Source organism: Dermatophagoides farinae, chromosome 2, assembly GCF_024713945.1.
Source record: "Dermatophagoides farinae isolate YC_2012a chromosome 2, ASM2471394v1, whole genome shotgun sequence".
Classification (NCBI taxonomy): domain Eukaryota; kingdom Metazoa; phylum Arthropoda; class Arachnida; order Sarcoptiformes; family Pyroglyphidae; genus Dermatophagoides; species Dermatophagoides farinae.
Genome location: NC_134678.1, coordinates 88735 through 106874, shown reverse-complemented (window position 1 = coordinate 106874; position 18140 = coordinate 88735). Strand labels below are relative to the sequence as shown.

The 18140-nt window shown below is 33.2% G+C and overlaps 4 protein-coding genes across 4 annotated transcripts; 3 read left to right on the top strand and 1 right to left on the bottom strand.

The window, feature by feature from the left end:
* The first annotated feature begins 2551 nt into the window (after nucleotides 1-2551).
* Nucleotides 2552-7229, top strand: fax (failed axon connections). Its single transcript, XM_047063548.2, has 7 exons — nucleotides 2552-3044; nucleotides 4208-4601; nucleotides 4670-4872; nucleotides 5418-5550; nucleotides 5617-5754; nucleotides 5837-6082; nucleotides 6161-7229. The coding sequence occupies exons 2-7, from the start codon at nucleotides 4296-4298 to the stop codon at nucleotides 6389-6391; spliced, it is 1257 nt and encodes a 418-aa protein (XP_046919504.1). The 5' UTR covers nucleotides 2552-3044; nucleotides 4208-4295; the 3' UTR covers nucleotides 6392-7229.
* A 183-nt stretch (nucleotides 7230-7412) lies between these two features.
* On the top strand, nucleotides 7413-16593 carry LOC124499579 (WD repeat-containing protein 47). Its single transcript, XM_047063508.2, has 4 exons — nucleotides 7413-9577; nucleotides 15129-15430; nucleotides 15497-15568; nucleotides 15637-16593. The coding sequence occupies exons 1-4, from the start codon at nucleotides 7535-7537 to the stop codon at nucleotides 16418-16420; spliced, it is 3201 nt and encodes a 1066-aa protein (XP_046919464.2). The 5' UTR covers nucleotides 7413-7534; the 3' UTR covers nucleotides 16421-16593.
* Nucleotides 13302-14660, top strand: LOC124499620 (uncharacterized). Its single transcript, XM_047063561.2, has 2 exons — nucleotides 13302-14377; nucleotides 14556-14660. Exons 1-2 carry the CDS (start codon nucleotides 13592-13594, stop codon nucleotides 14556-14558), a joined length of 789 nt encoding a protein of 262 aa, XP_046919517.2. The 5' UTR covers nucleotides 13302-13591; the 3' UTR covers nucleotides 14559-14660.
* Nucleotides 16463-18111, bottom strand: LOC124499618 (N(G),N(G)-dimethylarginine dimethylaminohydrolase 1). Its single transcript, XM_047063558.2, has 5 exons — nucleotides 17497-18111; nucleotides 17330-17432; nucleotides 17075-17271; nucleotides 16922-17012; nucleotides 16463-16852 (listed from the first exon to the last, which is right to left on the bottom strand). Exons 1-5 carry the CDS (start codon nucleotides 17761-17763, stop codon nucleotides 16692-16694), a joined length of 819 nt encoding a protein of 272 aa, XP_046919514.1. The 5' UTR covers nucleotides 17764-18111; the 3' UTR covers nucleotides 16463-16691.
* Between the last annotated feature and the right edge of the window lie 29 nt (nucleotides 18112-18140).

The window sequence follows — 18140 nt, the reverse complement described above, 5'->3', positions numbered from 1 at the left end:
ACTTGAGATTTGATTTGCAAGAAAGTATCAATAAATAAATATATATCGATATCGATCATCTTTATGATCACTGCACGAATTGCCATTGCCCTCAAACGAACAAACATTATCGAATCATGTTGGTTGAGTTTTTTGTTTGCAGTTTGTGTGTGTGTGTGTGTGTGTAAACATCATGCAACATAAAAAAGCGAACAATTTGTTGATCATCATCATCATTGATTCGATTCGTTTTCTTTTGGTTTAGTTTGGATGAAATATCAATCCCGAAATACGAATGTACGATTAGTTTGTCTGTATTGCCAATGATTGTGATCATTATCTGGAATTGGACACCGTGGACACGATCCAGATCACCAAATAAAAATGTTGATGTTCTCTCCCTCTCCCATTCTCAGCAGTACATGTTTATCAAAAATCCATATAGTCTCCACATAAGCTACTGTTATTGCAAACGAACTAATGTGAAAAACAACAACAACAACAACAACCAAAATAATCAACAACAAAAAAAATTATCGCCACACAACCATCACTGAAAATGGAAATCAACCACCATAACATAACATCATCATCAAGAGGTTCCCCTTTTCTAAATCTCTATATGAGGATCATGATGATGCGTCTTAATTTCAGAGTCAACAAGTTTGACATTCGAATCTTTCATTTTTCAATAATACTTTTTTTCTTGTAGAAAAAAGAGCAAAAAAATCTTGTTGTTGATCAATGATGCATCACATTAATATAACAAGCAAACAAACAAACAAGATTCATATGTGAATGAATATAAATCCGAAAAAAAGAAATAGGGAGCGATCGAAAAACTGGCTGTGGTATTGATGATCATTAAATTTTAAACCAATCAAATTAATTTAATTGCAAACTAATCATCATCGATAATTTGAGTTTGTATTTGGGTGACTCATCATCATACGGTTAGCCGGAAACGTGCTATGGATACGCCTGACTTGGAGTGATGTTTTCATATGAAAAAATGTTTTTCACTACATAAACATTTTTCCTGTGTTTATACACCGATTTTGGCAATGTGTAATATTAATCCCTGAACACAGATGGATTTCATTTTTAAAGTTTTCAAATTTTTTTTCGCAGGATTCTCCGGATTCAAAAAACGAGCATTCATTTTTTATTAACCAGGGTTGTGAATATTTGCTCATTTGACTGACTTTATCCTATTTGGGGACACACAATCATCATCATTGAATCGAGTGCAACAAACCAGATACCTCCCAGATACATACATTCATGCATATAGCGTATGGTGTGGTGGACGAGTAGATCGTAGTGTGTGGAGGTGGTGGATGAAGAGAGAGAGAGAGAGAGAGAGAGAGAGAGAGAGGATAATGAGAAGGATACGGTAACGGAAATCAAATCAAATAGAGATAGAGATAGATAGAGATTTTCAAATATATTCCTCCGGTGAGTGTGTGTTGTATTCCATTATGTAATAGACAATGGACTGTTAGAGAGAGTGCAATGTGCTCATCAAATAATTGAACAATATTGTTTAGTTTAGTTGTATAATGGGCGCGTGCTTTTTTTTATTGTTCTGACTATTCGATCGTTGGTTCAATCGATCGATATCAGAGTGTGATCTTTGCCTCATATATGCTGTCATTATTCAGATTTGCTTTGCTCATGATATCCACTTAACTTTTGAACATGAAAAAAAGTAATTTCAAGTGAAATTTTTTCTTTCATGGTTGGATGACATCAGGAAAAAAATTGAAATTTATTCATTCAAAAAAGAATCAGTTAAATTCACGTTTCAAATTTCGGATGGGTGAATCATCAAGTGCTGGGCGATATAAACGATGATTCGAATGAATGAATGAATGGATGAAACAAATGGACATCAAAGTCTATGATAGGGATGGATAATTGATTTTTAAAAATAGATGATGATTCAGGATCGATTCTGATTTCATCATTTGTTTTTTGCAACACAAATATTTTTTTTCTGGTTGTAATCTAACGATTGCAATCTAATATATTGCCGTATTTTTTTTACCGCAATGCCCCACCCAAGTATCGTACATAATATATACCTTATCGAAAAAAAAATTTCAAAATTCAAATCTTGCGATAAAGATCTACATGGGACACTTGTTCGAAACAAAAATGATACACCCAATTTGGTGGTGGCGCTGTTATCGATGAATACGAAATGACACATTATTATTATATGTCATATATGACACGACCATCATCGAACACCAAGAAAGAGAGAGGTAGCCTACGCCTGCCAACAACAAAAATTATTATTAGCCTTATGGATTGATAATGATGATGATGTTGGTCCATATAATAACCAACCACTACCAATAACAATAAATAACACAGCGAACGATACTAAACAACCAACCAAAATGTGAAAAAAAAGACCATTGAATATTTGTCAGATAGAGAGAGAGATGGATACAAAAAGAGAAAAACCGAAAAACCATGAGTAAGCGAGTGTGACAGAGAGGGTGAGCAATTGTGCACATATAGTGAGAGAGAAAGAATATAAGAGTGTGAAGCAAGAGAAAAGCATTGGTAAACTGCTTGGCTGTCATCAGTCGTTGTTTCTCTGTCGTTTCATTTGGTTCGTCTTTTCGATTTGATTTGATCGATTTTTTTAAACAAAGATTTCTTTTTGAAAACAAAAAATAAATTTCGGCTTATTTACGGCCGTTTGTGTTTTATTATTATCTGATTTGTTAATTTACATGAGTTACTGTGCATTTGTTTGCCTCGTTTGGGCTATTTGTTTTTTTTTTGTTCATCAATTTGACACACACATCGTATAATTGATATATCAGCTAATCAACGCGCCGGGGTTTCCTTCATTTATTTTTTTATTAATTTCCGGCCAAGTTTTTCATTAACCAAATTGATTGATTAACAAGCTTCAAATACGTGTTGTGTGTGTGTGTATGTTTTATTTATTTGAAGGGTTTTGTGATCTTACAATTGTGTTGTCAAAATAATTATCCTGAAAATTATGAAATTTTTTATCTAAAAATCACGTTTTTAATTCCTGGGTAAGTTTTCGATATTTATTTTTGCTCTTTAATTGTGTGTTAAATAGAATAATCCAAAACTCGCATGGTTGCAAGATACAAACAAAAGTTCGTAGAATCTACGATCATGATCACGGCGTGCACGGCTATTTGGTGATTTTTTTTTGACTCCCATTTTTGCACATTCTCTGTCAACACGATTCGATATGTGTGTACCTCGCCCATATGGCCACCACAATATCCAATGGGATACCATTTCAAATGAAATGAAAGCAGTAGTTGTCTGGTTGGTTTTTCCTTTTTCCTCATACACACACACACATAATTCGCATTTTCATTAGTTTCGAATATAATACCCGAATAATAATATTGCCGCCATTTTGATGATGATGACGACGGTCGTTATTTGTGGTGGTAATGGCCATAGCCAGTAAAAATACTACTAGTACAGTATGTCTGTTTCATCATTATTGTGTGTAGTAGAGGAAAAATGGGGAAAAAAATTTTTCGAACTTGAAGCAATTTTTTTCCCTTCATATTCAATGCTGCTAGAATATAATACCGCATTGCGTTGTTAATCACAACCTCCCTCCGCTTAACCCAAACCATCAACAGCAAGCAGTAGCAATGTTTGATGATGGTTCACACACACACACTAGGATTTGAATGTAGCCTTTGTCAATTGAAAAAGAACAACGACCAAAAGAGCATAGCCATCATCATTATCATCGTCGTTTTTTCTAAATTCTCATTTCTTATTTCGCGCTTACGTGTGTGTGTGTGTTATCTTGTCTAAAGATTATTCAATTTCGAAAATCTTTCAACATCCAAATAAGATCATCGGCATAAAAGTTTACCTAGATCTATTATCCATCCATTTTTCTGCCCTTTCATCATCATCATCCATTCAATTGATTCCATTGTTATCGGTTTTTTGTGTGTTTTCTATTTGTCGGTAAGGCTCGTGTGTGTTTGATCGATCATTATCGTTATCATCACTTTCTTATTTTTATCCAAATCCAAATATATTTTTGCCTCTTGTTTGTTTGTGTGTGCGTGTGTGTGTGTTTAACACGTTATCAGTGCTCTGATAAGTTTTTTGACAAATATATTGTCGTGAAAAGTTCAACAACTTTTTGTCAATTGTCATTGATTCATTTATTTTTTTCTTTTTATTTTTCAAGTAAAATCTACAGATAAGTTTTTTTTTCTTCTGGATTAAATCATTTTGTTTCTACTAGTATACACAACGATATATCAAAAACCGTGAAAATGACAACTACTGAAAACGAAACTAAAGTGGAAACACAAGGAACACCAAAAGAAGAAACGATGAACGAAACAGTTGAGTCGAAGAAATCGGATGTAAAAGAAAGTACGAATGAAAACAATTCAACACCAGCATCACCAACAAAGAAAACTGAGACTCTTAAACCGGCTATAACAGCACATAAAAAAGATTTCGAAAAGGATGTCGTCTATTTGTATCAATTTACACGATCAACAACTATTCCATCATTGTCGGCTTGTTGTTTAAAAGTGGAGAATTGGCTTCGTATGTCCGGCATTCGTTATGAAGTAAGTTATGATGAAATGATGATGATTACAAAACAATTATGCATTTCTCTTTACTCTTACTCCTATAGAACGTTGATCACAAACTTCGTTTCAAATCCAAGAAAGGTCATTTACCATTTGTGGAATTGAATGGCAAAGAAATCGAAGATTCGGATACAATTATCAAAGAATTATCAAAATATTTTGATAAAGAATTAGATTTCGGTCTAACTGAAGAGCAGAAAACAACTAGCCATGCATTCATTTCAATGTTGAATAATCATACCGGATGGTGAGTCTTGTTTTTTTCTATTAGCCCCACATACCTTTTCTATTTCAATTTTTAATTGAAAAAGCTTCGCTTAATCCTGTCCACTAAATCATTCAGGTTAATTTTAATCTAAACTGAGGATTAAGATTGAATTTTTTCATTTATTCATTGTATTTGCATCCCATATGTCGCGTAGGCGGGTCAGTTAATTTATTATATTGAACTATGTGTGGTTTTTTTGGATAGATATGGTTACATCTATGATGATAGTGATATGTGTGTGTGTGTAAATGTAGGAGCATGCGAAAACTGTGATATAGAAATGAACCACTCCCAAAACAAATTGTGCCTAGAAAATTTAAATCTACATGACGCATCAATGATGTACAGGCGCCCAAAGAAAATTTAAATCATGATCAATTCTAATCATGTTTATTTGACGATGGATGGATAGAAAGGTGTAGGCTTTGTTTGTTTTTTATATATAGAGACAACACTGAATTGAATAACAAATATGAATATGAATATTATAAATTTGGTTTTTGTTTTGGTCATTTTCATAACAGGATTGTACGTTGGTGGCGTTACAATAATCCACGGGAATTTCTTGAAAGCGCTCAACTTGATATCAAACGAACATTCAATTCACGTTTCCCGAATTCAATCTTGAATTTTGTTTTCAAACTTGGTTTCAAAAAGGTAAGTGTTGTGTTGTTATTGTGGTGATGGAGGAGAGAAACTAATTCATTTTATTATTGGAAATAGCATCTCAGTGATTCGCTAGGCTTGGGCCGTGGACGTTTCACATTGGAAGAGATTCAAGAATCGGCTAAAGAAGATCTCAAAGCATTGAGTAATCTTCTTGGAAGCAAAGACTACTTCTTTGGCAAAGAACCACACTTGGTATGTAGTTATTTTGATTGATGTATTAAAGGTCGACTCATTCTTTAAATATGTTGTCATTCATCACAAAAATCATTATTAGCTTGACTGTGTTGCATTCGCACATTTGGCACAATTTTACTATGTACCATTCGATCAAATGAAAGGATGGATTGAAACTGAAGCATCGAATCTGATCGCTTTGGTTGATCGTTTCAAAACAACTTATTGGCCCGATTGGGAAGAAATGTGTTCTTCATTAGAATTAAATACTCATCTTCCTAAGAAAGAAGTACCAGCTGATCAGGCCGAACCAAAAGCCGATGATGAAGAATCGAAAAAGAAAAAGGTATTTATTATTATTATTATCCAGAATAAGTGTCATTCATTATTCATTATTAATAATGATTCGCCATTGTTTCTGTAGGACGACAAAAAGAAGAAAGAGAAAAAAGAAAAAAAAGATAAGAAAAAAGAATCTACCAAAGAAAAAACTGGAGAAACGGCCAAGGAAGCTGGTGATGCTAAAGATAAAGCTGAAGATGGTGCTGCTAAAGAAACTACAGCTGAACCTGCTGCTGCTGATGCTAATAAACAAGATGCAGCTGCACCAAATGGTGGTGAAGCACCGAAAACCGAAGTGGCTGCTTCAGAATAATTTACAAATGGCATCTTGTCTATCGTTTTTTCATCTTTTTTTTCTCTTTTGAAACAATAACACATACACAGTCAACCAAAATACAATAACAAAAAAAAATTCTTCATTTTCATCTTCAAAAAAGAATTTGGTTAATTGACGAAATAATTTCCAAAGCCAAACAACATTGAACCCAAATTTCGTAATTTTCGCTCTGATTTTTTTTAGTACAATTTCGAGACCATTTACACTCACCAATCAAACAATCATCGAATACAACATACACACACACACACGTCATTTTGCCATTGGCATTCCATTTTTTTTGTCGCATTTTTAATACATTTTTTTATCTGATTGATTTTTTTTTGTAAATTTCTCTGTGCTTTTCTATTTCTACAACCATTTCTATTTCACACCCACACGCATACATTTGATTGGCTTTTAATTTATTTTTTTAATTTTCTTTCTTTTTCCTCTAAGAGAATATGTCACAAATATGCGCCCTGTTACACAATGATAACACAAAGATTTACTACAAAAGGGGCTTGCATAAGATTTATGATGATTCATTTATAGTTACAAATTAACACACATACACATTTCTCCATTTTTGCATTTCACATTCATGATGAACATTAAATTTTGTAATTTTTGTTTCTAAAAAATAAAGATTTTTAAACATTGAAAAAAACCAAATTACAAGAGTCCACACTTATCCATAACGCAACCAATCAACCGACAACACACATACTGATACTGATACTACAATTTTCTTATTTTGCATTTGGAATCTGTATTTAATTTTTTTTAATTGATTAAACGATTTTTAATTAAAAAAATGATTACTGTCTGAAAAGATACGAACAAATGATTGATGATTAATCCAGTGAGCTGAAAACCGTATTTGCGGGTATTGAGCACCAACACCCATCGATCGATCCGGGTTTTACCAACAAAAAAAATTTCCTCTACTTTTTGAATGGCCCCGGTTTTATATAATTGTATTATTCTTTTGTTTATTGTTGCGGTTATTCTTCATCCACATGCAAATCCAATGCTTGGCCATGAATTTATGTTGATTGAATAATCATTCAGTGTGTTGTATTCGTCGTGTCTATCAGCATATTGAAGGCGAAAATGTAATATTCGCTGACTTGATCAATGACGACGACGACGACGAATCCGGAAAAGCTATGTGTTCGCGAAGAGGATACCATTCGTTTGATCATTGAGTTTTTATCAAATCGTGAACTATGTATATCACAATTAAGTTTGGAACGTGAAACCGGTGTTTATAATTGTGATTTCAATGATGATCTCATTTTCTTAAGACAACTCATACTGGATGGTCAATGGGATGATGTGTTACAATTTGTTTCACCATTAGAATCATTCGAATCGTTTTCGACGCAAACATTTCGTTTCTTAATTTATAAACATAAATATGTTGAATTATTGTGCATACGATCGGAAGCCGGTTCACCATATCAAACAGTGGAAGTTGCCGTACAAGATATAATCGAATGCTTAGACCGATTGGAAAAATATTGTCCAAATCGTGATGAATACAATCATCTAAGTTCATTGTTGACCATACCGAATCTAAATGATGATGATGAATTACGTAATTGGAATCCAAATAGTTGGCGTTTAAAATGTTTCAACGATATTTTACCATTGGTTGATCGATTCATGCAAACAAACAATGATGATGATGATACGTGTAAATCAGCTGTACGAAGAATTGCTAAAAATGATCGTCTAATGGATCTAATATTCAAAGGTTTATTGTATGAAATATGTTTGAATACTGTAACTAATCGTCTTGAACATGAAAAACAAGAAAAATCTGAGACAACCGCGACAACATTCGAACCGAATATATTCACTGGTATCATGAATGATGGAATCCAATGGTTAAATTTGAATCAAATTCTTGAAAAAATGCCCATTGATTATATGGATAAATATCTAAATCATTACGAAACCAAAACATTCGATAATGCTGATGCAAATTCATCCAAAGCTGGTAAATGGTCGATAGCGAAACATGAGAAACCAGCATTAGTAGCATCATGGTCTGAAATGATTCTTTCGACACCGATAAAACCAAAAGTATTTCCACATATCGATGTACCTTATACGCGGATCAAAGCCGCTGATTTAATGTCAAAATCATTAAGTGCTAGTCTAATGTATCATACGAATACCAAAGATTTGATGACCATGTCTGTTTGTGATATTGCCCAGTTTACTAGTTCAACATTGGCTGCCACCGGGTTTCATCTGAAATCTGCCAAGCAACAGCAGCAACAACAACAACAACAAATTTCAATTGAACAGCAAAAAGATTCGATGATCCAATCGATTGATCGATTATTTCAAGATAAACAACATGAAAAAAGAAATAAACCATCGACCATTGTGATCAAAACATTGAAGCAACATAAATCACTCGTACATGATGATGATTATAATGATGGCTACTATGATCCAAACAAAGTGATGGCAACGATTAGTGAAAAAGCAACACCGATCGAAGATGTTGATTTATCATCAATAATAGCAACCAACAACAATATGTTTGATCCGATCAATGTTAAAGGTCATCATAATAATGATGATGATGATCATAATCATAACCATGATGGCTTGATGGCTACTTCATATCTAAAAATATGGCAAAAAAGTAAATTGAATTCAACAACGAAAATCGAAGAAGGTGCCGCCGCCGATATTCGAAGTAGCCATCATCATCATCATCATCATCATTATAATAATAATAATAAAAATACGGGCATACATTCATCATCATCAGCAACATCTACATCGACATTGGCACAAAAATATAGAGAAGAATCGAATAAATTGGCACGATCACAATCGACTAACAACAAATCGACGACAACAACAACTATGGTTAATATCGTTGATCGTAATAATAATAATAATAATAGTGAGACTAAACATTCAATAACCGCCAAAGGCCAAAAAGAAATGATAATTGATCGAGAAAATTCGATATCAACTGTTAATATCAGCAACAACAACAACAACAACAACCATCACCATCATAGATCGGATCAGAAACATCCGATTAACAACATCAACATCAAGCCCGCATCAATGAATAACAGCAACATTATCCCTAATCAAATGAAACTGGTTACAAACGAAAAATGTTTGGATGATAATAATATAAAGGTAGGTCACACATGCATTTATATTCACTTTAATGAAATAATCAATGATCAATGCTTGAATTCAGACTCGTTTCATACAGTCGTTTATTGTTTCTTTCTTTGTTGTTGTTTTTGTTGTTGTTGTTGGTAATCAGTTAGACCAGTAGTCTGTATTGATGATGATGATGAATCACGATTCTCATCATCAAATTGATAAGATTTGGGCGAATGAATTTAAATATTTGAATTTTCGTGCATAGAAATCTATTATTGGTTTATTATTTTGTTTGATTGATTCGAATGTTTGGTCTTTAATGAATGGACAAACAAGAGAGAGAGAGAGACTTTCATTTTTTTGCTTTCAAAATTGATTGAAACGAAAACAAACACAGAAAAAACAATGGAACAATCAATTCTTGTTATTATTATTATTGTATATGAGATACGCACGACATTTGAAACATCAATGATGATGATGATGATGATGATGATGAGTAAAAGTCTGACCAGCAGCAGTAACAATGATTTATACACAAACATATGACAAATGTTATGATGATGATGACCTACCTTCCTACCAAATACATACATACGGAACAATCGTTTTGATATGAATAACAATGACAATCGTGATTTGTATGTGTGTGTGTAATGAAGATGAGACAATTGTTATTGTTGTTGTTATTGTGGCCATGAACAATATATTCATATATATTCAATATTCCAATAACAAAAAAGCCAGAATTGAGATGTTTCTTTCTCTCTCTACTTGACTGGTTGGTTGGTTATAATAATAATAACAATAAAAAATGAAAATCAATTGATGAATGATGATTAGTTCAACCATACCATGCTATGCTAACGAATAAAAAGCCGAGATTCTATTCTCATTCATCGTGTTTGTGTGTTGGTGTGTGTTTGGAATCATTTTTCTTATCGTTTTGATTAGATTTTCAACATAATAAATCAAACAACCATTTTTCGTTCATTAAATTCGACTTTGAGCCAATTTTTAATCATTGATTGATTCGAAGAGATTAAAAAATAAAGATAAAAATGTGGACCACCACATCAAGACCGATTTGTCCTATTCACAATCCACAATCGGTTCGAAGCAAAAGTCAAAAGATGTCTATGTATAATGATCATAGTTTGTCATCATCATCATCCGCATTGTTGACACCGATTTCTATTTCACCAATTTCGACATCATCATCATCATCATCGTCACCGTCACCATTCATACATCATTTTCGTATTTGTCCAATGCGTGAACATTTAAATTTAAATCTAATGAACAGAAGATTTGACCACCACCGTAGTTGTCAATCATCACCATCGTCGCTGAGTCGTTTGTTAAGTCAATCCACTTTATCCTTACGTTCATGTCATGTGAGTCTTTTTTTTCATTCATGTATTTGGTCAGATTAATTAGCATTATTAATGATCATCATTCAACATTTGATGACATTGTCCACTCATTGAATCCATTATATTGGCTGTGGCTTTGCTAGCTGGTTAGTTTAGTATTGCCTTGGAATGATGACTATATTCTATTGCTTTTCGTTTGATATTGGAATTTAGATCACCCACGCTGCCATTTTAATCCATTCGGTTTTCATTTTTTTCGTAAATGTTTCTTGAATTCATTCAATCGAAAAAATCATCAATGCATCACAGTTCTCTGTGGTGGTGGTTGTTTCGAGGTCATTTAAATGGATAGATATGTGTGTTTGTTTATTTTTATTTTTTTGATTTTCAAAAATTATCAAAAAAATTTGTCCCTTCATTTCATTTCATATTGAAATTTTTTTTTTGAATATGTTGATGTTTATTTTATTTGTTGTTGTTGTGGATAATGTTCACTGTGAATCAAGGTCAAAAAATTTTCCAATTTCCACCTGTCATTTCTGTATTTTTTTTTTTGCAAATATGATCGAAAGTGTTGGCTATTTCTTTTCTTTCGAAGAATGATTTTCTTTTGTGTGTGTGTTTTTTTTAAAACCTAAAACCAAAAAAATTATCATTTGAGAAAAGGGTACTGAACCTGAACTGGTTTGTTTGTTGTTTATCAAATATACGAATATTGAAAACCTGTTCTCTCAGCCAAAAAAAAATCTTAATCCTAAAAATTTTTTCTTTTGAAAAATTCACAATCTCCATGAATGGCCTTTTTAATATCCTGTCTCTTTTTTTTTGGTTAGCATTGTGTTGTCAGATGAATTGGATTCAATCCATTATCGAGCGTTGGTGCTTCACGAACGAAAATTTGAAACGTAAATTTAATATATCGATGAAACAACCCCCAAACAATAAGAATCAATATATTGCTTTCTGCTGTGTTTGTCAGCAAAACACAACCACCTACCATGCATTTTTTTCACGAAATTTGATTCAAAATCTAAATTCGTGTAGGCATTGATTTAAAAACAAACATTCATTATTGTTTGCCCCTTTTCTTTTCCGATTACCCCCTTTTTATTTGAGTTTTTTTTCCAAAAGAATGTCAATGAAATGAAATGAAAGAAAAATTACAAGTGTGTGTGATGTGTGTGTGTGTGATGTTATTGAGATGCTAATGTCTAATAGTCAGAGGCTTGCGTGTTGATTTCCTTTTGTGGGCAAAAGCGAAAGAAAAAAAATGTACAGGTTTGCTTTTGATGAAAACTTCATTGATTTTTTGGCTGTTTTGTTTTGTTTCGAATTTTCTGGTGATACTGAATGAATGAATGTGTACCCATTTTTTCGTTCAAATTAGAATTATTCTACATTGAATTGATTGGAAATTAACCTCTATTCTTGTAATGTACAGCAGTGTAGTGTGTATTATGGTTGTTTTGATGTATTTTAGATGACATTAGCGATATTATCTCTCCTCTATAATAATGCTCGATGCACATATGCACTTTTGTGGTTGTCGCATTTTTTTTGTTTGTTCAATCAATCACACTGAGAAAAATCTTTGAAAAAATGCCTCACTGTTTTTTGCACATATGACACACATTTATTTGGCTGAGTGCCTCATGTTTACAGCTGGATTTTATTTTGATTCTATCTAAATCGAGTTTGTTTTGGTTTCTGATTTCTGGTTTTTCTAAATTATTCAAATTCATCATTCATCATAATGATGACAATGTCTAATGTGGAAAAATTGTTTCACCAACATCAACAACGACAGCAAAAGGTATTGCTTCATTTGTATTCATAGCAATCATCAAATCTTAATTGCTGAAAAATTTAAAAATAATTGTCATTTGTCTTTTGTTTGTCAAACATTATTTTGCCCACTAAAACACGCTCGATTGTTGCTTGTGTACTGTTTTTTTTCATTTACCAAAAACTTTCTCCTTCAATATGTTGTTCATCATCAATGATTATTGGCATTATGTTTGCCCAACAACAAGACATCTCTACTACTTTGTTGAAAGTCAATTAGGCACTTTAGAAGGATAAAACTTTTGCAGTCATTTGGTTTGTGTGCATTGATAATTTTTTATGATCTTGCAAAGTGTGTCCAAGGCGTGAACGAACAAAGTATTGTATGTTTGTCCAAATGTCCAACTGTTGGAATACTTTGATGATGGCTAAAAATAAGCATGTTTCATCTAAATACTTCATTATTACAATTGAATACCTGGAAACGAAATTTTTCTATTCCATTTCATCGTTGCATTCGTTGTCACCTACACACAAAATTTAATTACTGCTTCACAAATATAACTTGAACTTGGTTTGTTTAGCTTCTTTTCCATTTACCTGTTCTTCAAGCTTCATTTCAGGGTTTCACTTTTTTTGTTGGCGCGCGTCATTTTTCTCTTAACCTGTGTGTGTGTGTGTAGTATTTGCATCATTCCGATGGTATATAAATTCTCACAACCAAATTGATGATGAAAAAAATTTTCCCATTTCAACAAACGTGTTGTTCTGGTGTTTGACTGTTGTTTCTTTTTTTGCCATCACTATTTGATTGTTGGATTTGAATTTATTGTTGTTTTTTTGTTCTGATTGTGATTTGTTTGTTTTTATTTTTACCAAAATGAGTCGTTCATACGGTGTTGGTAGTGATCGATGGTCCAATTTTGATAAATTTTCCACATCATTATCAACTCCAAATCGATACCGTTCAAAGTCACCATATCGTTCAACTTCCTCACTATCACGAACATCCTCGACATCGAATTTAAAGATTGATGATGATTATTTTAATGCTCTGAATAAAAGTCTTGGTGCACATGATGCCAGTTTTATAGAAGAAGATTCTGGTTCAATGAAAAGTGGACATAGTGGTGGTGGTGGTGGCCGTTACACTCATTCACTCACACGACCTTCATCATCATCACGTAATCGTTATCAAAGTGGTGGGGATAGCAATCGAAAATATAAATCCACGTTTGATGATGATGGTGATTTGGGCCATAAATATCGATATGGTACTGGTAAAAGTTATGGATCATATGATAATGATTTGAATAATAATTATCCATCCACTTTTGGTGGTGTTGGTGGTGGTTATTCCACAACGACAACAACCGTAACAAATAAAGGCGTATCATATGCTGCTGCATCCGATTCTGAACCAGAATATGAACCTTATTCATATAAATATGATTTGAAATCGAAATCAACACAGCAACCGAAAACAACTTTATCATCGTCGACAAAGAATAGAGGTGAACATCGATTATTTGATTATGGCAATCACAATAATGACAATAGTGATGATGATGATGATGATGGTGGCCATGAATCGGATGAAAGTATGAATGAATATCTTAATTGTAAATCATTCTATCCGGATAATCTTTCCGAAGCGAAATTGTTTGTAAGTTAATCTCGTAAACATCTGCAGTCCATGTGTGTGTGTGTGTGCTACCAGATTTTGTTTTGTTTTTCCAGCAACAGTTTGGATTAAATTTTTATTTCATAATTTTTTTTTGTTTTGTTTTCATTTGATTTTTTTTGCATTCTCTTCAACATTGCTGTTATTGGTTTGTGTGCAGTGAGGAAATTCACATCCAGATCTATTATCGAAGAATGAAAAAAGTCTTAAATTATTATTACAATAATCACATTTTTCACATAAAAATTTCATTTAAAAATTGCAATCTTGAAATACATTACACACACACACACATTGATACAGGTAATCGCAAGGGAACATTCAACAGATAAAAAGGTGTGTTTGTGCAAAACTCGTAAATGTATAATGGCCAAAGATAACCTTCAAGTTTATTATTCCATCTACTAGTAATCCAATCATGTTCTGAATCTAAATTTTCATTCATTCTTTTTTCTCAATTAATATGCCATGTCATTCGGATGATGACGATGACTGGATGACTGGATGACATATTGATCATAATCATAAAATAATCATGGTTTCTCTCTCTTAATCTTTGTTTCATTCGAATTTATTCAATCAATCAATCTTGGACTAACATTTTTTTTATTGTTTATTAAGCTTGGGCCAAAAATAACCATTTTTTAATGAATATTAATATGGCAAATGTTTAATTGATGATTTTTTGTTTGTTTTTTGTTTGTTTGTTTGTTTTCCACATCGAAATGCACAGCATGGAATCCGTACATCACCGATTTTGTCCAGTACTTCGGAACATCGACTACATCATGATTCATCGTATGATATGTCCAGTTTAACTTCTCAGCAACAGCAACAACAACAGGATGATAATCAAGATGTAAATTTTATACCAATAATCAAAATTCGTGATCAACAAGCCATACGAACCGGGGAATTTCATCCTAGTGGCAATTATTATGCGATTGGATCCAATTCAAAATTGTTACGAATTTTTCATTATGAGCCATCCTTACAATCAAAGAGCGAAAAAGATGGCAATCAATTAGATCAAAGGTTTATCAATGGTTTTTTCTTGTTCATGACTAATAACGATTCGTTTTTTTCCAATTTGAATTTTAGCAATTCACATGAATTGATCGAGCCCGATGAAATATACGCCCGAACCAACTATCATAAAGGCTCCATTTATTGGTCAGTAATGTGTTTTATGTTGCAATTCTGTTCGTTTATTAAATTTCGGGTTTTCTCACTTCACACAGTTTGGCATGGAATAAACTGGGAAATCTATTGGCAACTGGTTCCAATGATAAAACGGTTAAAATATTGCCATTCAATCAGGACACGGCAACATTTTCAACGAATGAAATCAATCTAAATGCACATGATGGAACTGTACGAGATGTATGTTTCATGGATGATATAACCAATGGATCAAGTCTACTTTTATCTGGTGGCGCTGGTGATTGCAAAGTTTACATTACCGATTGTGAAACCGGTACTACATTCTTAAGCCTTTCTGGCCACTCAGGACCAATTCTATCGATGTATACATGGGGTGGTGCTATGTTTGTTTCTGGTTCACAGGATCGTACGATAAGATTCTGGGATTTGAGAACAAATAGCTGTATCAATTTTGTCACATGTCCAACAATATCGAGAAATAAACCTGGTGGTGCTGTAGCTGCTGTTTGTGTGGATCCCTCCGGCAAACTATTGGTATCGGGTCATGAAGATTCTACCTGTATGCTGTATGATATACGAGGTGGAAGAGTTATACAAACATTTCATCCGCATACTGCAGATATTCGTACGATACGTTTCAGTAATAAAGCCTATTATCTACTCACTGGTAGCTATGATAATCACATTGCATTGACCGATCTACAAGGTGATCTAACACAACCACTGCAAAGTATACATGTTGCTAGTCATGATGATAAAGTGATTCAATGTCGTTGGCATCCCAATGAATTTTCATTCATCACTACAAGTGCGGATAAATCGGCCATCATATGGACATTACCTGATATGACTGATTCATAATAAATGAGATGACTAATATCACACGTACACAAAACTGGACTAATTGGAACAAAATGCAAACATTTTTTAATAATTAATATACCATAAATGATAAATGATGATGATGATATTATATATAATCTTGTAAAATTGTAAAATTCATCAAATAAACAAATGTTTTTTTTTCTGTAAAATATGAATGTTATATCATGTCATCATGTTTTCAATACTTTTTTCAATTACATTTTGTGGTGGAATGTTAATAATTAATACTTGATGTTGTGATAAATTTTCAAACAACCGTATGATGTGGACGACTTTTCTTGACCAATATGCACAATGAACTTAATGTACCTTGATTTTTACACAATTCAAATACCGATGTTTCCGTACGTTTATAATCGACTTTATTCTCAAAAATGGCTACACTTTGTGGAAATTCGGAACGATGAACTATAATAATGGATTAAAAGGGTGTGGAAATTTATGATTTTGTGATACGTGATTTATCAATTGGCTTACTTAATGTTCCATTAATGTAGAGAACGTTGGCAGATTCATTATCATTGGCCGTAATGGTCGTATATGGAAATGAAGCTTCGGAAGCAATACGCTAGTGGCAATAAATATTTTTAATTTTTTTTGTTTATTAATTTTGTTCATCATTTAGCTTACCCGTAGTATTTCCTGAGCTTCCATTGTGGAACTAACGGCAAGAATATCCGGACCAGCCATTGAAACACAGGATTTCAGATGAAGAACTTTACGTGGAACATTGATTGGTGTTACATAGAATTCGGGAAATGCAGATGCAACGGCTAAAGCACCACTTAGATTGGTTCGTTGTGAAACACCGACAAATATTTCACGGCCTAATTCGACATTTGGTTAATATCAATTTGGTTTGTTGAACTTGTTGAAAGTGATTACCTGTAAAGAGGATATCGCCACCATCTAGTTTGGCTTTTGGATCGGTTATCTCGATCAATGGCAGATTAAGCTCTTTACTCAGGATTGATCGGATGGTATCCACCTGGTTTAATGGATGAATGTGCAAGATTAGAGCATAAAGAATCAAATAATCAGGTATGGATTACCTCTTTAATTCTGGAAGGATGACCAGGACGACAAATCAATGCGGTACCATTGACAGTGAAGGCAGTATCTTCAACATAAACACTATGCGGTAATTGTGGATCGGCAGGTAATTCGATAACATCAAGACCAAGTGAACGTAATAGTTTCGTAAAACGTTCATGTTCTTGTCTTGCTTGTAAAAGGCCAGATTGTGTTTCACAAAAATTGTCCGGAACACGGGCCACAATTGCATGTGAATATCGACCAAACGATGAGAACATTTTCATAATCAATCATCAATCATCAATCAATATAATTCATTTATTTTCATACATGAATAACAAATTGAAAAAAAAACAAACTACTATATATTGTAATCGTAAACTTTGACGAGATGATGAACAGGTGTCCGATTTGTGTGTGGCCGTTAAGAAGCTATAAAAATAATGTAGGTTACGGCAAAGATCTTGACAAGCGATGGGGATGGCGACAGCAAAAGGGGAAACCAAGATCTTACATACCACACACACAGACACAGACACATACGCAAGCATCCCAAATTGCTACTACTGCCAATGATCCACCAAAAAATAAATATCCAACGGCAACATATATCCCGAATAAATAAAATATATTGAATGACTATTTCCACCCAAATCATGTC